Source organism: Spinacia oleracea, chromosome 5 (genome assembly GCF_020520425.1).
Source record: "Spinacia oleracea cultivar Varoflay chromosome 5, BTI_SOV_V1, whole genome shotgun sequence".
NCBI lineage: Eukaryota > Viridiplantae > Streptophyta > Magnoliopsida > Caryophyllales > Amaranthaceae > Spinacia > Spinacia oleracea.
In genome coordinates, this window is record NC_079491.1 from 77,209,927 (window position 1) to 77,231,756 (window position 21,830).

Below are 21,830 nucleotides of genomic sequence, written 5' to 3' on the forward strand. Positions count from 1 at the left end.
AAAGCATGCAATTCAGTTTCATTACCAGGTTCGACAACATCATCAAGCACATAAGCAATCTCGATTTGTTCTAAATAAAATCGCATCCTAACAGCCCAACGTTTATAATTCTTGCCATCAAGAGGTTCTAACTTAGACATATCAGGAATCATGAATTTCGAAGTCAAAGCCATAATAATCGTCTTTTAGATTGTTACGATTATACCAATAATAAACCAATAAATAGAACAAACTTATCTGATTCGATGAACTTAATGAAGAACAATTGTTGCGTCGTGGACACCCACTGTCCTAAAAGACGATTCCGCGCTACCTCCCGTTGCAGTAGAACAGAATGCGGTCGCCCTCTAGGATTAGCGCAACTCTGACGTTGTGTGCACTCACAAAGTCGGATGGAGTCAGAACATATGCCCAAAACCGAGAGCAATTTTAGTGAGAGAAAAGAATGTGTTTTCGATTTTTTGTGAATGAGTGTTTGAATGATATTCTGGGTTTTGAGGAATCCGAAATTCTGATTTAAGTAATCAGAAATAATCAATGTTGTAACGGACGCAATTAATGGTAATTAATCCAACGGTTACGTAATCCATACAGATTCCTGTAACAATAACTTAACCACGCCCAAGTACCAAGTACCAAGGCCCGAGCCCGGCCAGAACAGGCCCGGCGCGCGCGTGTGTGATGTGTCCACCCATACCACTCTCACACTTTATGAAGAGTTTTTCCATCTGGAACTCTCTTACTTTTCACTCTTTTTTTCCTTTGTGTTTCCCAATGAGAATTTCCAACAATATCCGCATTTCATTAAAATCTCAATCTCAAACCAAACTCAAATAATTCGTAATCGGTTGAACTCATGAATTCATCATCACTCTGGACCCGCAAAAACCAATAGACCGTAAAATCTTTTCGAAAGATAAGCAGATTCCCTTGGACACACGAAAGAAGGCAAATGTTCCCAGTCATAATTTCACAAAAAAGATGAAGCTCACTATTAGAGCTAAGGGCAATACTTTTCATCACTGTCTCTTTAACTTACCCCACTTTTATAGTGGCATGTAATATTGTCAGTTGCTGCAAATTAAACGCTCCAGAAACAAACTAAAAAACAAAAACAAAATTTTTTTGATTAAGAAGGAATACCTTGTACCTTGTAGAGTTGGCAATAACAACAACAACCCCATTAAATCAGCTCATCAGCAAGCTGTAGCTTTAGAGTAGGAATTTGTTCTACTATTATTTCTTTTGCTGATTCTGTTCTTTCCAAATTCTATAAACCAACAAACCCATATTTCTATTTGTAGTTCAGCTGCTCCTTTCTCACCCACCTGCTACTTTCTCTCTCCTCTTCCCACATTTATTTCACTGTCTGTTCAATCTTAATCAATCTTTAATTCATTCAATTTCTGTTTTGCATATTGAATTTCATCTGGGTTTCTTCAATTTCTGTTTTCGCATATTAGTTTCATCTGAGGTTGGTTCTATTTCTTCTTTTTCATCATAAATACATCTGAGGTTGCTTAAATTTCTGTTTTTTTTTCTTATAAATTCATCTTGGGTTAGTTCAACATCTGGTTTTCCATTTAAATCATCCGGGATTAGTTCGTTTTCTGTTTTCCCCATAAATTCACTTGGGGTTAGTTAAATATTATTGTTTTCCCTCACTTATACTATTATCTGGGATTAGTTCAGTTCAATTTCTGTTTTTCCCATTATTTCATTTGGGGTTAGTTGAGTTCCTGAATCTTGCCATTGAAGTCATCTGGGGTACTCCATTTTATCATCGTCTTCTGGCGTCGAAGACGATGCCGTTGGTGAGATTCGCAATTAAAAATGAGTATGGGTTGGGTGTTGGAGAGCTATACAAAGATGGGGTTGAGTCTGAAGACCCCAAAGCTGTTCTTGATGGCGTTGCTGTTGCTGGACTTGTTGGTCTTCTTCGCCAGTTAGGGGATCTTGCCCAGTATGTTCCTCCTGCCTTTTTATTAATGCTTTTCTTCCCTATTTTGGCGTTGTGGTTGTTTTGTAGAGTTTGAATTTCCAGTTTTCCCTTTTATGTTAGATTTTGCTAGTCTGGTATAAATATGGAAATTAATCATGTTATATGATGTGTACCGGGTTTAGTTTAATTGTTGCCTTTTTGTTAGTTGGTATTGTCTAGAAGGGAGGTTTTTGGTCCACTGAATTCGTGAACAAACTCGGTCAAAACTCGTTTGTTAAGTTAATAAACCAAGCTTAAACAAACTAAAACCGTCTCGACTCTACTTGTTTGCAGCCCTAGTTAGTATACATCTTCAAATTCTGGGTTTATGAAGTGGACATGATGATTTCTCTTTGAGGAACTTTAACTTTCTGTTCAATTGTTGAAAATTTTAGCTTCATATTTTCTGTAGATTCTAGTGGTTAATGTTTTTTGGTATACTTCTTTCAGCTTGTATTTATTTTTGGGTGGGTGGGAGGGGATTTGTGGATATTGGAAGTTGTGGTTTGTTGAAGCATTCATGGTTGGAGTTATGAGCAATTGATTGTCCCTTTTGCATGCAATTGCTAGTCCTGTTAATGATTGGTGCAGTATGGGAAGCTTCATTTTTGGAATAGACAGCTGTTTCAGGAATATACTATTTTGTTGCTGTAGTGTTAAATTTCTACAAAGACATTACAGTGTGACTGCAACGGAGCTTATGGAAGTTGCTTGGCTCTTGGTTTTGATAATTCCAAACAAGAGTAGTAAGAGATTGTTGATTTACTTGAATCAATAGCCTACGTAGGAAGCTGAGTTCTGCGTGGTATCATTGATAGTGAGAAAGTTGCATAGATTTTGGATTATTGAAGGTATGGGAATTTCGCAGTTGTGGTTTGTTGAAGCATTAGTGGTTGAAGTTATGAGTGACCATTGTTCCCTTTATGAATTTACTTGATCCCTGGTGGTCCTGTTATTCTGTTAGTGATTGGTGGTCCTGTTATTCTGTTAGTGATTGTAGTATGGGAGGCTGCATTTTTGGTATAGACATAATTTTTTGGAGTTAGAAACAACTACTCCCTCTGTATAGAATTAGAATTAATTGGTGCACTTTTCATAATCGGCCGTATTTTATTAATTGGTGCACTTTCCATTTATGGAAATTTCCCCCCTTAATTTTAAAATTTCCTTCTTACCCCAAGGACCCCACTAGTAATCTTTATCATTTCTTCATTGTCTTTTCTTGCCTTTAAATACATTAATACCCCCACTATCTTTTACTACAATTGTTTATTCACCATGTACCCACTTACATCTTATTTTAATAAACCAACTCATTTTCATTAAACTCCGCACCGGTCAAAATGCACCAATTAATTCTATACGGAGGGAGTATTTTGTTACCATAATCCTGCAAAACATTGCAGGGTTAACTGCGTTAGAGCATGTACATTGGGGCTCTTGGAGTGGCTCTTCAAGTAGCTCTCCAAGTTGCTCTCCAACAAGAACTAGCTCTTGGCCAACATTGGGGATCTTGAGTGGTTCTTGAGAGGCTCTTCTTCATGGAGAGCTACTTCAAGATAGCTCTTGCCCAAGAGTTGATTCTTGTTGAAAATTGAGGAGTAATTTTGAAAAGTGGATAGTAACTTTGGGTAAAAATACAATTAAGTAGTAACTTTTTTACATTTAATATTTACGATTCAATAAAATGAAAAACTAATATATTTAAGATATTTTTACGGAAAATCTACAATAATGGTTACTTTTACTTTTTCTTTTTTCCTTCCCTATTTAACAAGCCTAATAATGGGCTATTTATTTGCAACTAAAATTATTTTGTCTTCCTCATTTTAACCCATAAAATTTCCTCATATTTGTTAAAAATGAAATCAACTAAGTCAAGTTCCAAAAGCTCAAACAACCCAAATACAAGAATGTCAAAACCTCATTCAAATTCCATGGATGAACTTACTCAAAATTTTGAAATATAATTATTGTTAATATTGCAGTAACCTAAAATTTTCTATCATAATTACTCAACTTATTAGTTATTACCAATAAACATTTACATTGTTTGATCGATATAAAATAAATGAAGAATTGACATGGGACCACCAAATGGTAAAAAAAAATATTGGCGAGCTCATTTGAGGACCCAACAAATGTTGAGTGTTTTTAAGAATGAATTCTTAAGTGTATCTTGTAGAGAGATAGTGGTAGGTAGAGAGTGGAGAGCCCTCCAATAGCTCTTTTGAAGAGCCAACCAATGTACGTGCTCTTACTGCGCTCACGGAAGTTGCTAGGTCTATGGGATGATTATTCTAGACAAGAGTAGATGTTAGCAATTGTTAATTTGCTTGAATAAAAACTTAAACAGGAGGTGGAGCGTTTGCGTGTTAACATTGATATCAAGAAGTTGCATAGATTTGGTATGAGTGCTGGAGGTAGTCAACTCATTACCAGTCGCTGTGAACATGTACTCAGCTCTATTCCTAAGGATTTAAGGCTTGTTTCCTTCTCATGTTCATAAATTTGTTTACTGCTTTTAGAATAAGTAGAGTAGATGCTAGAAAGGTTTAAGCATGTATAGCTTGGGAAGTTGATTAAAATTTGAAGTGGATGATTTATTCTGCTTCATTCATTATTTTGTAGGATTTTTACTTGAATGTTTATGAAGCATTTTAGAGTAACTAACATGAATTAGTTACAGGTGAGGGTATTGAAGTTGGAGTTTTTGTTTTTAGTGTATTAGGACTTTACAACTAAGTTATTGGACATCTTCCAAATGTGGTTTGGTCTTGAAATGGAAATGATAATTTCTGAAGAGGAATTATAGCTTCACATAGTAAATGTGGAAGTCAATAATTTTCTTCCGAGGGAAACAAACTTCATTTTTGTTATATTGGCTAATAGGGAAAGTATCCACTAGCAACAAAACCGTAATTTTGAAAGCGCAAACCAAACTAAACCAACATAAAAAGTTTGTGGTTTGGTGCTGTTCGATCACCTCTACTTCTAGTGCGTTAACAACGGATTCAGAAGAGTGGCTCTACGTTAAATGGTAATAGGGCAAGCACTTGAATCAAAATCAACCCTCCATGAATAAAGAGGTCAACAACAGAGAGGCAGTAGTTCTGGATGTGATAGAGGTTGTGAAGATGATCACATTTGTGGCCAATTTTTTTTTAGGAATTTGGTTGTGGAAGACGAGTCGTAAGTGGACAGAAGATTCACCTTGAACGTGGAATACATAAAATGTTTTAATTGTAAGAAATATGGGCATTATGCAACTCCGTAACTTATAGAGACTCAGCCAGCATGGACGCTGTTTGAATATGGCTAAATCATTAAAACACAACAAAGAAATTCCCAGATTGTTGTTAGCACATGACGACAAAAATTTGTGGTTCTTTGATATTGGACCAAGTAATCACATATTTGGCAAAAGGGAGTTTTTCGACAACTTGATGAGAAGATCCAAGGAAATGTTAGTATCGGATATTAGTCCAAACTACAACTTGCACAAAAATGATGAATAATAATTTTGTAACGAGTGGAAATGAAGAATTCATGTTATGTACATGGAAGGATATTGTATTTATCCTAAAACCAATAATTGGAGAAGTTATTGCTGAAACGCATTTAACAAAGAATCACATGTTTGCGGCTCACGTTAACACTGAGGAGTGAAGTGTTTCTATAGGTTCATGAAGAATGAGATATGGATATAGTATTCTTTTTGGCGGTTGAATTTCAAGACCCCAAACTTTTGCAGAAATAAAAAGTTCTGATAGGATTACTAGCGATGAAAGATTTGAAGCATGTATGTGAGGAATGCACATTTTGGGAAGCAAATTAGACTTAGAGTTTCGTTTGAGAAAGGTATGTCATGGAGAGCAAAGCTGCTTCATTGATGACTATAGCAAGAAATCAGGGTGTATATGCTAAAAGAATAACTATCACCACTGGCTATTTTTACACGGTTCAAGGCATTCATGGAGTTATGAATTGGATGCATTATGAATTGGATGCATATAAAGTACTTAACGAAGGAGGTGACTACACCTCAAACATGTTCAAGAATTCTTGTTACAGGTGGCATCAGTGTATAAAAAGCGCAAGGCGCTCTAAAGCAATAAGAGTCCTAAAGCCTAAGCGTAAGGCGCAAGCGCAAGGCGCACGCCTCGAAGTGAAGCTCACTTTTCAAAATTACAGGTTTCTTTACTATTGTGCATATATGTCTGACTAAAATAGAGTATTTAAACCACAATAACATACAAAGATTTTCTTCCCAATTACTCTATGATTTAACAAAAGTTAGAGCATATAACATAGTGTTTATCATGCACTATCTAGGGTTGGTTGATCATTTATATTTTCTTCTTTTTCCTTTTCTTTTGGACTCTTGGCCCACGTTCTATTGTTAATAATTTATATGGCGTGGTCAGAACACAGTAAATAACTAAAAAAGAAGTTTCCAACATAAAATAATAACAGAAAAAGTAATTTAGTGAAGCGCACACTTCATGCTCTTCTTCCATAACGCTTCGCTTATGACTAGTTAAGCGCTTTACCCTAGCGCTTAGGGCTTCAACGCTTAAGCACTTTATCATACACAGCGAGGTATTCACAAGCTGAAGCCAGTCATCAACAATAAGGTACTTCATCCTAGAAGCCTTAACAGAATCATAGTAGGTCTTGAGCTGTAATGATTCCTCAAGTAAGAAATCTCAAACAAAAGTTTTCCTTGCACCCCACAACAGTTATTACGACCAAGTGCAAGGTAAGAGAAAGGGTCTCTAATATACAACTATAGCTAGCATCTAGCTTAATTTCCACCGGTAGACAATAGCTTGGGGAGCCAAGACATACAGAAGCAGTGAACTTACTTTTATCCTGTTTAAAATTGTAGGGAGTCTGTTTCTCTGAAAAAGGTCCTGTGGTATATTTGCAAATATTGAGTTGTTAGCTCCATCGGTTCTTTGGCCACCTTGGCTATCATGTTGTTCTGAGTTCTTTCTTTTGTTTAGCTGCCTTCATTCACAGCTTCTGACCAGATGTAAACTTGGCTAAAGTCAATCTCTAAATCCTTGTGTTCATGGGATGGTTTTTAATTTTTTATGTTTAACATCTGTTTAAAGTGTTATTCTTTGCTACAGAACCCCCCCCCCCCCCCCCCCCCCCCCCCCCCCTAATGGAATCATGTGTTTAGACTTTTACCTAACAAATTGAAACTTGATTACTTTCTCATTTTTGTTTTAAGTGGGAAAAAAAGGAAAACTAAACAGGATCATTTGCTGCCTCTTCCCAAGTAGTCTAGTGTTTTGTGCTGAGTTATTTGTGTTGTTTAGGAACATTCACCCAGAAGAGACAGACGTATGCCTTAAACATTAAGGCAGGATCACCTACTTGTTTTGCTAAAGTATGTAAATACTTTTTATTCCTAGATTGTGACTTTCTCTCTCTCCATTTGTTGTGGTCCTTGTGGATATGTAGATTTGCAGCTGAAGTTTTTCATGGATTGCAAGAGCAGGTTGCTTCTACCTCATCCAGAAGTCGTAAACTGGTTAATCGTGTACAACGGGTTGAAGCTTCACTGCCATCACTTGAGAAGGCTATACTCTCACAAACGGATCATCTGCGTTTTGCCTATACACCTGGTATGATTCTCTTTTATAAAAATTGTATACTTTTAGGTATATCATGAGTCCTTGTAATCATATTTTTGGTCTTTTAGGCATCGGAAAAGATCTGCTTCTGATATCATATCTGTTTTTAATTGCTTATCTGGATCTATCATCTATGTACTCTGCTGATTTGGATTTTTCCATGTTTGATGTGAATGATGGTCCAAATTCTTAAATCATTATATTTAGGAAAAGTTGTCAAAAACTATCTCACAAAATCGAAGTTTTGCGAGAAACTACCATATAAAACAAAATGTTGTAATTAAATAAAAACTTTATGTTTTAAGATGCTACATTTGGTCGGATTTATGAACGTTAACCCAAAATTATGGTGTAGGCTTTTCCGTGTGCATACGTGCCATTTAATTACCCCCTTACCGTGAGATGCAAGTGAGACGCACATGGTAAAGTCAATGGCGGAATTTGGGTTCAACATTCATAATCCGGTAAAATATAGCGTCTTAAAACATAAAGTTTTTGTAAGGTAGTAAATTACAACATTTTTTTTTATAAGATAGTTTTTCGCAAAAATCCAATTTTATAACGTATTTTTTCACAAATCTCCCTTATATTTATGTGGACGTATGAATGCCTAAGCATAAGTGCACTATCATGGGAGAAAAAAATCTGTTTCTTTTTTCCTTTTCTTTTTTGAAATAATATAAGAGGATCTTCCTCATGCATTTTTTAAAATAAATGTTAGAGTGTTCATCAATTTATGAATGTTTGACTTCTTATATTTATACTTTTTTGCAAACTCTCTTTGGTGGCATACTTCTGCCACATTTTTTTCTTTAACTGCTGATTGCTGGTATCCAGTACATTAGAAATATATCCAGTACGAAAAATATCGTGACTCTAGTTCTTTGGTATACGTAAGATAGTACGTATTCCATATCGTACTGCTCCACCCCATCTGCCCAACCCTGCTTGCCTCTGTCCATCCTGCAATCCCAAATTGCCATCCCGCTAGAAGCCTAGAAACATTAGGCTGTGTTTGGTAAAGGGAAAATCCTTTTTAGAAACTAGTTTAATGAATTTTCTCAGTTTGGTTTGTAAAGAAGAAAATTATTTTTAGTCACTCAAAATAGCTCTTCTAATGTTAAAAGTAGTTTTCTTATTTCTAGGAGTGCTACATTTACCACCCATGCTGTACTACTACTACAACAACAATAACAACAAGAACAACAACAAAGCCTTAGTCCCCAAATGTTTTGGGGTCGGCTAACATGAATCATCATAGGAGATCATCATTGTGACCAATCAAACCAGAAAGGAGCGAGAAGTTAAAAGAACAAACAAGGAAGAGGGAGAAAGTGGAATGATTGAAAGTAAGATAATATATATATATATATATATATATATATTACAGAAAAAAATATTATAAAAGATAATAAGAATAAGTAAAGTATAAATAAGTAAAAATAAGTACATTTCAAAATAGCATTTAAAAAAGACATTGTATTTTACCACCTAAAAACAATCAAAAAATTGTTTTTTACCACCTAAAAAAACAAAAACTTGTATTTTACCACCTAAAAAAAGTTTAAAACTTGTTTTTTTACCACCTGAAAATTGGAAAATAGATTAAAATGTTAGGTGGGGCGCCACAATAACGGTAATATTTCTAATATCTTATCTTTTTCTACGATTTCGTGTATTTAACTCTTTTGTTTTCTCCCGTTCCCTTATTTTTCCATGAATTCACTTAATTTTTCGCCATCATTAATTCACAAAATTGACAAAAGTTAATGGAAGTAAAGAGAGAAAGGTAAAAGAGTTGAAGAAAATCACATAGAGAGTGTAAAACATTTAAAGGGAAAATGAATTAGGTAGCCGTACATAAATGTTACATCTATTTTTTCGTTTTCAGGTGGTAAAAAACAAGTTTTAATATTTTTTTAGGTGGTAAAATACAAGTTTTAATTTTATAGGTGGTAAAACAATATTTTGATTTTTTTAGGTGGTAAAAAATAATTTGTCCTTTAAAAAATAAAATAAAATAAAACCACACAAGAAATAGAAGTAAGAGAGTTAAAATGGAAGATGTATAAATCAAATGAAGTCATCAACGTAAATTCCCTCCCTCCACTCTGTCCTATCCAACGCCATATTTTCCTCAATCCCAAGTAGGCTCATATCATGCTCAATCACCTTCCTCCACGTTTTCCTAGGTCTTCCCCTACCCATTGCAATTCTATCACTTTGCCACAATTCTAGCCTCCTAATCGGTGCATCACTTGATCTTCTGCTTATATGCCCAAACCATCTTAAGCGATTTTCCATCATCTTAAACTCAATCGGTGCAACCCCTACTTTCTTCTTAATAATCTCATTCCTCAAACGATCCTTTCTTGTATGCCGACACATGATGTACTTCCCTCTCAAATTTCAACGGGCAAGGAACTAAACAATACTCCTTCCGTCCCAAAATGTTCTTTACGTATTCCATTTTGGGTGTCTCAAAATGTTCTTTACATTTCCTTTTATATTATCACATAAATGCTTTAATATTCTATCAAAATTTGTGTCAAGGATTATTTTAACCAATTAAATTCATTTGGGTATTTAATCTCTCACACTTTTTCATTGGGCCATAAATCTGTTCCATTTTCCCAATGTCAGGTTTTTGATAAAAGTAAAATCATTATAAATAAACGTAATTTGCCTTGTTTAAATAAAAAATAGAGGAATCACAATGCACAATAATTAGTCGTTAAATCGCATGCAAAATATCAAACGTAAAGAATGTTTTGGGACGGAGGGAGTAGAAAATAAATTTTGAGAGGTGGTTTTTGTTGAATTACATTTTCTAATAAAAAAAATATGTTCAAAATATTTTTGCCAATATACTTGGAAGTTTGTTGCCCCAATTTCTGCTCTAAAAGAGGTCACTTAATACTCTAACTGATAGTTTTTTGCACTACAATACCTTGGATTTTTGTTTACGTCCATTCTTTGTACATCCGGAAACAAAGAGACCTTAGGATGTTCTATTCGCTTATTTCTTTTTTGTTTAGTAGTTTACGGGCGAGGAAGGGGTGTTTGGTGTCCAAAAAAGAAAGCCCCCCCTAATCATCTTGGTCTGAATCCATCACCTCTGCTTGCTCCGTAGTTTCTAGTGTAGGAAGGCTTCTTGACTAAGGCCCGTTTGCTTATCCATGGATCACACATGGATTTTGCCAATGGCCTTTCGCCTCTGAAAGTGTCCGTCCTTCTCACTTTTCCTTTCCAGTATGGGGTGAAGGCCTTAGCTTCAAAGTCTTTCTCGAATCTTGGGGATTCGGAGGGACCGTTTCATGTCAAATTCATTGCTAAATTGACCATCAATCTGTGCTAAAAGCAAGAGCTTGGCGCTCCGCTCTCCGCTTTATTATCTGAATATGCACATAGGAACTCTGGTTATGTGACTTTACTTTATAGGGGGTCTATTTTCACTCTGCGTAGATGGACTGGACGCGGAAATCCTTCAACTGACAGGTTATTGTGCTTTCACAGGATTTTTCGCACTGAATAGCCCTGCTTCAAAGGGCAGGAGGTCACCAAATAATAACTGATAGTTTTTTGCACTAGAATAGCTTGGATTTTTGTTACTTCCATTCTTTTGGTTAATTTCATTCTTTGTAGCTCTTGAAATGAAGAGACCTTAGGATGTTCTATTTGCTTTTTTCTCTTTTGTTTAGTGGCTTAGGGGTGAGGGAGGGGTGTTTGTTCCCAAAAAAGAAAGCCCCCCTAATCATCTTGGTCAAAGATCTGTGGTTTTGCAGCTTATGTATTTTGTGTCTTTGTCAGCCAAGGGGGTCTCAACTCTCAACTTTCTGGGCAGAAAATGTGTGACTGACCTCGTTCTGGAACCTTGGGTGAAACTTGGCATTGATAACTTGGGGCCCAAAATGATCCCAATTGACAGAAGGTGCACAGCACCATGAACTAAGTTGGCTCACCAATTGTCAGACATGGCTTGATGATGACTCTGAAGCAAAAGCTGAGAGAGGAAAGTGAGAATGATCCTACCATTAGATACTGAGCTACCTCTCGTGTTGCACAGAGAATGGGCCAAGGGCGGATTGGGGAGGGGTGTGTTTGTGTTTGTGGGGGGGAGGGGGGGGGGGGGAGAAGGGGAAGGGATTGAGTTTAGCAATAAGGTAAAGAAGGTTAAGGAACTGTCAAAAAAATTGTGAGGAAGTCTGTCTACTTGCCCAAATTTCACTCTTTCCCCAGAAGTAAAAGTAAGATTCTACTGCTAGATTATGTGTGAATCCCTACGGAGGGTTTTATTCCATCACTCAATATATATAACTGCAAAGAGTACAAGCAATTTGAAGATATGTACTTTCGATTGAGTGCACAGTCATAGTTTGCAACAAGAATTACATCCCTCAGCTTGAGAGTTAATTCATCAAACTGACCTTCATGAAAGGGAAAAAGGTGGAAGTACTATATTCACAGACCTTATAGGTTTCAATAACTCTGCAAAACTCAGCATCAAAAGTTAGCATCTGCTTTTCATTCTCCAATAAAGTCAGACCTTTTTCACAGACCTAATCCAACATGGTTTAGTACTACCTTATTGTTGTTGTTTTCACTATTGTGTCTTTTGATAACCCTGCCACAAAAATCATGTAAATGAACAAGAAAAATAGAGGATAGTTCCTTGATTGGTTGTCAGGTTTCACTGTGTTTTAAGGTTTGTCTAGTACTCTTGTGAACTTGATCCTTCTGAAATGCTTTGTCTCAAGGGTTGCAGTTTTGCAGGCTCTGAACGGCATGCTTATATCAGAACTGAGCGAAACCTATTTATCTGTGATGACTTTCCACATTACATCATGGATTCATATGAAGAGTGCAGAGAACCTCCACATCTGCAGTTACTTGACAGGTGGAATTCGCTTAAGAAACTGCTTGTCCTGATTTCTATTGTATCTTGTGCGTCTTACCCATAGTCTATTATTTTCAGATTTGACTCTGGTGGTCCTGGATCATGCTTAAAGAGATACTCAGATCCAACCTTCTTCAAAAGGGCATCATCCTGTTCTCAAGTATCTAACAGTGAGACATGTCAAAGAGAAAGAAAAACTCGGAAAACTAAGGTAAAGATGGAGCCATAAAAATCAAGCTGGTATAAAGTGCTCATTTATTCATGTTGTCTTTGATGAAATTTCAATTATATGGCCTTGTTTCAGTGATAATCATTTACCATTGTATATGAAGATACTCTTGCTATTTCATGAACTCTTAGCTTGCCGCCAGATTATCACAAAAGTTTTGCCTCTTGATTTGAAACTTTTCAAAAGCTGTCGTTTTGTCTGGAACTGACTGATCTGCTTGCAGTACTCCATACAATTTTATCAATTAGCATGTATAGGAGTCTAACTGGACATCCACATTCTACAGAAAAGAAGATCATGGCAACAGAGTGGACAGTTGCCAAAGTCTACACCAAATCTGAATGGCAGTAGCAGGTACCTATCAGTATAAATCTGTGTTTATAGGAAGAAATTCTAATTTAGACCTAAATTTTTTGCCATTATTGTTCTTTGTTTGAGCTGAACTTGCACACCTCATGGTTTTCAGGATGCAATTTTCTTCTACTGGCCACGGGCAGTCTTCTCTGTCACATACGGGTTCCACTTTTGACATGACGTTCAAATCAGATATGGGAGATCAATCAGATTCGCATGGTTCAAAGGATGGTGTGGATTTTATGGAATGTGTTTCACGTCCAAGCATATCTACACGGCCTGATGAAACAAAGAATAAGGGATTGTCTACTTCATTAATAGAAGCAGAAGTAAACAACAATGGATCAATACACCCTGATGAGCAGATTTCCGTAGCCAGTGATGATAAACCATGCAGTAATGATGCGGAGACAATCGTCCCTCATTCTTCTAATGCCACTTGGGACGAGCTTCTGGAAATAGTTGAGCCTACAGATGTCACTTACAAGATTGAGGATACTCGACAAATGCCTGCGACAAACTGTTCCCCTCATGAGCTGGAGCTTAAGCTTGTCAATAAAATATGCGTCAATCAAGTAAACGACTTACCTGAACAAGGAAGTAATCCAAAATTAAAAGCTGACGCATGGCACCTGAGAACAACTTGTGATGAGAACTTCATGGAGCCAATAGGATTGAGTTGTCGGATGAATGAAGTTCAAGATCTTCTTAAGATAAACTTTGACCTCCAAGAGCATTATTTGGAGCCACCTCATTTAGAATCGTGCACTCAAGTGGTGGACTCATCTGAAGTCCACAAATCTCCAAAGCCAAATACTAATGACAACGATCCTGTGTACAGAAGGTTGGAAACAGGTGCAGCGCCATATTTTCTTGAGGCTAATTTTGATGTTGCTGAGAAAGAATTGGAAACAGTCTATTCTGAACATGTTAGTGCAGTGGATGCCTTTACAGAAGGTGGAAGCAATGTTGAAGCAATTGAATGGAATGTGCAGGATCCAGAAACAGTAAATGCAGAACTTGTTAGTCAAGTGGATGCCTTTCCTGTACGTGTAAACCATTTAAACATAATTGAATGGAGCGAGAGGGATTTGCAAACAGTTAATCCAGAACACGACAGAGTGAATGCCTTTTCTGAATGTGGAAACAATGTGAAGGTTATTGAATGGAAACGACCGGAATCAGATACAATTACTACAGAACATGTCAGTGAGATGGATACCTGTTCTGAAAGTGTAAACAGCGTGAAGCTAATTAAATGGAACCAACAGGAACTGGTAACACCAAATACAGAAAATGTTAGTCAATTGGATACTTTTTCTGAAGGTGGAAACAGTGTGCAAGTGATCGAGTGGAGCCAGTTTGATGATATTGACAGCGGAACAGAAAACTTTGTTGATGCTCTTAATACTATCGAGTCAGAATCTGAAAGTGATTTTGAGACTGAAATGATTAAGGAAGTACCATCAACAGGCTCTAAAGAAGAAGAGGAAGAATATGCAGTCAATGGCCAAACATCAGAAGTAACAAGTCATTTAGAACCAGACCATCAACATCTCGCTACAGCTGAAATGGGAGAAAATGCAGTCAATGGTCAAACATCAAAAATAACAAGTCATATAGAACCAAAACATCAACTTCTTGCTACAGATAAAATAGGAGAAAATGCAGTTAATGACCAAACATCAGAAATAACAAGTCCTTTAGAACCGGAACATCAATGTCTCACTACATCCTACAATGTTCAAGAAGAAGACTCAGACGATTTAGAGAGGTCAGCTACTTCGATGTCTTCAGCCAATACATGGTCTCCAGATCGTACTTGGTCATCCCATGACAAGTCAGAATCAGCAACAGGCCAGAAAAGGGATGTTCCAACGTGTTTGTCTGAAGAACAGTCCTTGCAAACCATCCAATCAGCCACGCTCTCCAATGTTCCCCAGGGTCTTGATTTTTGTGTTGATGATCCTGCGGGAATCGTAGATCCTGCAATCTGTGAAATCACAAAATTTGGTTCTGACGCTGCCAGTGACGAGAGGATTACCTGTGCGCCGCATATGCCTCAGGAAGTATCAGCTGGGTCATCCACCTCTGATCCACTTGCTTTCTGGACAAATGGAACTTTGTTTGGATTAGCGCCTTCAAAACCTATCGTGTTTAGCATGCCTGATTCTGTGGATTCTGCTCCTACAAGTAATGGTGGTAAAGTTGGCCAATGCGGTCTGGATGCTGTTCAGAAGGTTGATCCTGAAGGAACACGGGCTGCGTCAGTAAACGAATCTGAGCATGGTTCCTCTAAGCATTTGTCTCATCAAAGGTTTGAGAAGACATGTGATACATCTGTAGGCCATGATAAGATTAACTTTAGTGATCATCCAGTGACCCTTGATCTGAGTAATGGTGATGCCATGCCTCTTGGAAGTAAAGTTCCCCGAGGTACCAATATGAAAAATGTGTCATCCGAAGCTACTGGTGCAAGCGAAGATAGATCGTCACTGTTATCTGTGCTCAGTCGTGGTTTGCTGAAAAATGGTCTGCGCAGGAGTGGATCATTGGGTTATTATGAAACACATGAAAATAGTGTCCCTTTGAAAGCTGATGAACGTATAAATAGATGCCAAGATGATGTTTCGCACGCTGTACCTGAGACCAACTTGAAAGAAAAGTTGACCTCTCCTGTAAATTCTCCACCACCTTCACCACCTCTTGGGCATATGAAGATCTCTTTCCAACCTGTTGATAGCTTTGATACATCCAGGCTAAAGCTCAAATATCCAGAGGGGATTGATCAGTATGAAAACACTTTAGATGCATTTCCTACATTTCAGTTAGTTCCAGAGTCCATTATGTTGCAGCATGATATCGGTTCAGATTCTGATGATGATACTTTTAGCCGTTCATATGCCTGCATGTCAGATGAGTCCCACAGCCATATGTCTGACTCGAATTCTGATCAGTGGGAGTCTGGTGATTCCGCAGAAAGTAACGACCACACAGTTTATGATGGATTGCACAGAATCTCTTCAGCAGAATCAGCTTCAGTCTCTCCGCAGCTTGAAGAAGCAGATCATGGAAGCATACATGTTGGGTCTGGATCTTTTAGCGATGCACATTCACTGTCTAACCCTTTGGTTGGCTTACCAACTTTGAATGCTAAAAGTCCATTTGGTTGCCAAAAAGTAGAACCGTGCGTAAGTCCAGCACTACATTCTTCCCATCTTCAGGAGCCAACACATGAACCACCACCTCTTCCACCTATGCAGTGGCGGGTTTCAAGATTATTCGATGAAGTAATGCTTAAGCAAAACCAGGTATCTGATAGTCTGAGCCAGTCTTTTGTTCCTAGGCTTTTGAACTCTGCCATTGCTCAGCCAGCTAAGGTGGACTTAGCTAAGCTAGTTAGCACAGCTCATGAGTCTGCTACAATTGTAGAACCCAAAAAGGTGATTATGATGCTTTACACTATCTGGTTCTTCATTTATAGATGTTGCTGTGCGAATGCACATATCTTCAAATTACTTGGAGCCTTGGACTTGGTCTTCTTATGTGATTATGATGATCTTCCTGGCGTATCCTGCAGGTGGAAGATCAGAAATTTGTACAGGAACAAACTTATCATGCAGAAAAAAAGAAAGAAACGGATGACAAAGGAGATTTTCTACATCAAATCAGAACTAAAGTAAGTCCAGCTTTCTGACATCAATATCTCAAATAAAACCCTATGACCAGAGAGGATAATGAAACTTTAAACATTTTTGGACTTGTATTATAATAAACAGGCTTAGGATTTCTTTTATGAAATAAATATCATTATGTGTTATTAATCCATAAGACATAAGAAAGATTTAGCGGGTTAGTGAAACCTAATAATTTGGTCTAAAATTCTGATTTAACTGCCTTCGGACACGTCTATGTGATTAATGCTACGGTATGTTTATTCAGTAGAACAGCTTGTTGAAGAGGACATCATTCTAAATTTGAATTGCTAGTTTGACTTGTAAAAGATTGTTTAAGGTCTTGATAACACCTTTTATCATTCGTTGACCCTTGACCAAGTTGACAAAAGTGCCTGAATGCAGTAATTATAGCTACAGTGGACTTAAAATGTTTAGAAGTAGTGATCAATATCAAAATTAAAGTTCTGCAAAGGATTTATGATATATGTTAGTTGGAGCACCTAAGTTAACCTAGAGTTGACTGCACTTGCAACCTAATAAGATGCTTCAAAGTTTTATGTTTGTAAACCAGGCTTTTCAACTTAATATCTTCTAAACCAAACAATTACAAACCCCAAAGGAGTTAAAGATTCAAATGCCTTAAAAACCTAATAAATTGATCATCATTAGAAGTTAAGTTAAAGAGTAGCTCAACTCTTTGATGTTTAATTTTTTTATGCATACACATATTTACCCTGCTTATCTAGCTTTGGTACTCTATGCGTTCCTTTGATAAATTTCACACTTTTCCCTTTTGAATTATCCGAAAATATTCATACTTCCATTTAAAGTGAACTTTTCCTTTTTTCTTGTCATCTACTATCAATTTTTTTGTTCACAACTTCACATCTTACAGCTATCTGTAATATTGGTTTGAGATCATATACGAAGTATGGAATTTTAAAGGAGGGAGTATATCTTTGCAGCCTCCCCCCTTTTGCTTCAGTTAGTTACTGGTCATATCATCGTATATATTTAAACACTCAGATTTTAGTTTTCCCTTTTTCCCACATAGCTAATGTACTTGAAAGTAGATTCGTCAAGTATGCACACAGTTGCTTAGCCCTTAAATAGTTCAGAAGCTACACATAGATACGAAAATAGGTAAATTGATAGAGCAGTCTCTTTAGATGGATCAACTCTTCCTGAAATCAGCGAGCTTCATAATGTTTGTTGAAGATATCACCACTTCATTGGAGACAAAATATTTTCATGTAGCTTCACCCTTAAATAGTCCAGAAGCTGTGCATAGATACTAAGATAACTCTTCTTGTTAATCTATGATATCGTCAATACAATACATATCTACTTGTTTTGATGATCAGGGATGATAGATATTTCCCCTCAAAAGAAAAAAACAGCTTGTTAGATATTTTGTGTCTTGAATACATTCTGTAGGATACATGTTGAGGTATAAAGGCGTCGAATTGCAAAAATGCTGAAACATTCAATTAACTTTTTTATTGTCAAAGGGTGCTTCCATATTTCCCAACTGTGGTGCCGTTGTTTTAGCATTGTTGCTTTACATGACTCTTGATCTAGCAAGCAGGTTCACTAAAATTAGATGATCATAATGTAAATACATACTTTCATTTTGCTGCTTTAAAACCTTCCTGTAGGCTGTGTAAAGCAGGAGATAATTTTCCAACTGTAATTAGGAAATTGAGTCATATATGTCAGAAATTTGATTTCACTAGCTATGATGTTATAACAGGTATCTTATATTGTTAGATGCAATAGTTTTTTGTGGTAAACATTCTTACAATATTTTTTGTTTTGAAATGGTCAATGTGTTCTTTAGGATATATGAAATCGGTTCCTCAAAAGAATACACTTGATAATTATTTTGCCAACATACTCCCAGTTCTTGTAATCTATTATTTTGTCAACTTGTAATCTATTATTTATCTCGTATTGTTTGCCAATAATTTAGAAGGTCATGTATCAACGTTTGATACTTGGACTTTAACGTCTGCAGTAGCACCTTAATTGATGAATTACTGAATTTGTGCAGCAAAGACAGCTCTCTAATTGTTCAACTACGACAAGTTCTGTTTTTCTTAGCTGACGCTTCCTTTTTTCTTGTAAATCCAGTCCTTCAATCTTAAACGTACAGGACCAACACGGTCAACGTATACACCTACCCCTGCCACCAGTAATAAAATTACAGCAATCTTGCAAAAGGCAAGTGCAATTCGCAAGGTATTGTTGTTCTCCTCTATAAAGCACTCTATAATCATAGTTTCCAGTTTCAAATTATCATAGCAAAAAAACCTTTTCTACTAGGATATGAACAACATGGTCTGCATGACATGAAAATGCTTAATAAAATTTAGTTTTGGATAATCGGGTACATACTACATAAACATTGCTGTTAAATATTTACATGCATATTCTAAGGTGTAACACTAATGCTGTTATGTAGAAAGACAGGAAATTCAATGGAACTGCATAGTTTAGTTTGAAGTACATATCCTGTACCCTTTCCTTAATAAGCTATAGGTGCCTGTATCAAAAATTGAAATTAATATCCTTACATGGTCTGCCTCATCAGCCATGTGTGAAAATAAGAACTTTGATGATAGGTGGATGACTTGGTAGAGGCCTCTTTGAACAAGAGTTGCTGTTAGGAATAAGGATAAGTACTTTAATCAAGCAAGCAGAAGTATATATCAACACATGCAAATAATAATATAAGCCTGTGATTAAGCCTTCCTGAGTGTTTCTTACTTGGGTCTTTCTGAAGTTTGAAATTGCTTTATATTTTTTGCAAATGGTCACAGCTATTCCATTGTTTGACATGAAGTCACAAACGCGTGAAGTTATACTCTTAGATTTAATCATGAATGTCACTGAATTTTACATGTAGGTTGTTGGAAGCGATGAAGGTGAGGATGATAGCTGGAGCGATACCTGATCTGTTGGTGCAAAATTTTGCAGTTAGTCATAGAAAAGTCTTTTACCCTGTCCTTTGATTGTATTTGTCAGATTTTCTGCTTGTGATTGTAGTTGTAGTTGTGAATAGTAGTACCGATTCTGTAATTAAAAACTAGGACTAACTTAGGTACTTAATATCGCTCCTCCTGTTGTACACAAAAGTGAACCTTTTCTCAGGAGGTTCATGACTCTATCTGTAGTTTCCTATGTTAGATACATCTGTTTCTTAAGATTTGATAGCTTTCGATAAAATATAAAAGATCAATTATCAGTTTTCTGTTGGTCATAAACGTACATAATTGAAAGGCTCAATTTTCTGCAAGGGAGGCGCATCCTCACTCAGCGCTAGGTGCCAGTGTGTCACTGCTCTGTGCTATCTTGTTTTGCATCGTCTGTAACAGCTTTATCAACTATACCCGTGTTGAAGACTTGGGGTGGTGGGCAATCAGATGACACGGCATGGAAGGACTTATGCAGGCCTCGTGTTAGAATCCAACCTTTCTTTACTTGTATTTTTCTTATCTAGTGCTTTCTAGGATCTTTCTAATAGTATTCTAGGCTCTAGATAGAATTATTATGTTACTGTCAATCAAGTGTTCACTGGTAGTTCGTAGCTAATTCAAAATAAACCTATATGAGGGGTATGAATGAATGAATTCCTACTTCTCACCAATGCCATCGCTTTATTGCTTGTGTTTTGTTGTAGGCCTTTATAGATATTGTGCCATCCACTTGCTCTAAAGCATCCCAAATCCCTCAAAAGTCCCACAAACAGATAAACTCTCGTCGTCGGTCCCGCTTGTGCCTGCTGTGCGCACACAAGCACCCCGGTCGACCCTCGTCCCTCGCTCTTGTCGCCAATAGGCGAGAGCGCCCCTTTCAGAATCAGACGCTTGCTCGTGCCCCTACGAGTGACAAGACACTCATTCTGCACAAGGCTCGCATCCTTGCCGCCAATAGGCAAGAGTGGGCCGCACAGTTCCGGTATTGTCAAAACATTCGAACTGTGATACCTCGCCACCTAGAGGTTGTGGAATACAGTCACAGCCACTGCTACAGCCACTGTCGTCCTTAACCAGTGTCTCAGTTGTTGGCATTGGGATGCATGGCTATGTGGTGGTTCTGTTTTACTGATGTAATAGTTTTATGTGAGACAATACAAGATCACCTTAAAGCAACACCAACCCCCTAAGGAGGATAAAGAAACATAAATTATTGTTTGTTTGCGTGTTGTGTTGTAGTAAGAATTAACCTCAAGTCTTATATGTGACCAGCCACACCATCAACTTGATGGTGTGACATGTTCACACTTATAAATAAGCCTAACGTGTTTAAAGACTAGAAAATAAAGTAACATCAGCAAAGAATATAGAGTAACATCAGCATAGAAAATAAAGTAACATCAGCATAGAAAATAAAGTAACATCAGTATATACAAAGAACCTCTAACATGAAATTGAAGAAAATGCAACAAAACAAGAAAAGTAACAGCGAAAACAATGTATAAGTAATACTAGCATAGAAAGTCAAGTAACATCAGTTATACAATAAACCTCTAACATGAAATTGAATAACTTCAATAACTAAAAGGTAATACCAACATAAAAAGTCATGTAAAACCAGTCTATATAAGGAACCTCGAACATGAAATTCAAGAAATTGTAGTATAACAAGAAAATAACAACGAATACAACATATAAGTAACATTATCTTAGAAAGTCAAATAACATCGGTCTATATATAAGGAACCTCTAACATGAAACTGCAATAAAACAAGAAAAGTAACAATGAATACAATGTATAAGTAACACCAGCATAGAAAATCAAGTAATTAATACCAGTCTATACAAGGAACCTCTAACATGAAATTCAAGAAACTGCAGAAAAACAAGAAAGTTACAGCGAATATAATGTATAAGTAACACCAACATAGAAAGTCAAGTAACACCCGTCAATAACTTTCTTCATATTAGCTACGCGCGTCACACCATTAAGTTGATGTTGTGGCTTGTCACACAAGAGACGCGCTGAAGAATTAAACATTTAATTATTCTTGAATTTGAGATTT

The 21,830-nt window shown here is 36.8% G+C and overlaps 1 protein-coding gene across 2 annotated transcripts; it reads left to right on the forward strand.

The window, feature by feature from the left end:
• Window positions 1-950: 950 nt before the first annotated feature.
• On the forward strand, window positions 951-20,044 carry LOC110783649 (protein SCAR3). Of its 2 annotated transcripts, XM_021987996.2 has the most exons (9): window positions 951-1,963; window positions 7,457-7,620; window positions 12,403-12,526; window positions 12,605-12,737; window positions 13,042-13,109; window positions 13,222-16,552; window positions 16,690-16,788; window positions 18,920-19,027; window positions 19,695-20,044. In XM_021987996.2, the coding sequence occupies exons 1-9, from the start codon at window positions 1,806-1,808 to the stop codon at window positions 19,740-19,742; spliced, it is 4,233 nt and encodes a 1,410-aa protein (XP_021843688.2). In that variant the 5' UTR covers window positions 951-1,805; the 3' UTR covers window positions 19,743-20,044. The 2 variants fall into 2 exon arrangements, with proteins under 2 accessions (XP_021843688.2, XP_056684991.1); XM_056829013.1 differs by lacking the exon at window positions 951-1,963 and having other exon boundaries at window positions 7,484-7,620; window positions 12,395-12,526.
• The last annotated feature ends 1,786 nt before the right edge of the window (window positions 20,045-21,830 follow it).

Bases quoted from the DNA above. Each gene is read 5' to 3' on its own strand.
- LOC110783649 (XM_021987996.2), top strand. From the start codon at position 1,806: ATGCCGTTGGTGAGATTCGCAATTAAAAATGAGTATGGGTTGGGTGTT. The intron at 7,621-12,402 runs GTATGATTCTCT...GCAGTTTTGCAG, and splicing joins GCGTTTTGCCTATACACCTG to GCTCTGAACGGCATGCTTAT. The intron at 13,110-13,221 runs GTACCTATCAGT...CATGGTTTTCAG, and splicing joins AATCTGAATGGCAGTAGCAG to GATGCAATTTTCTTCTACTG.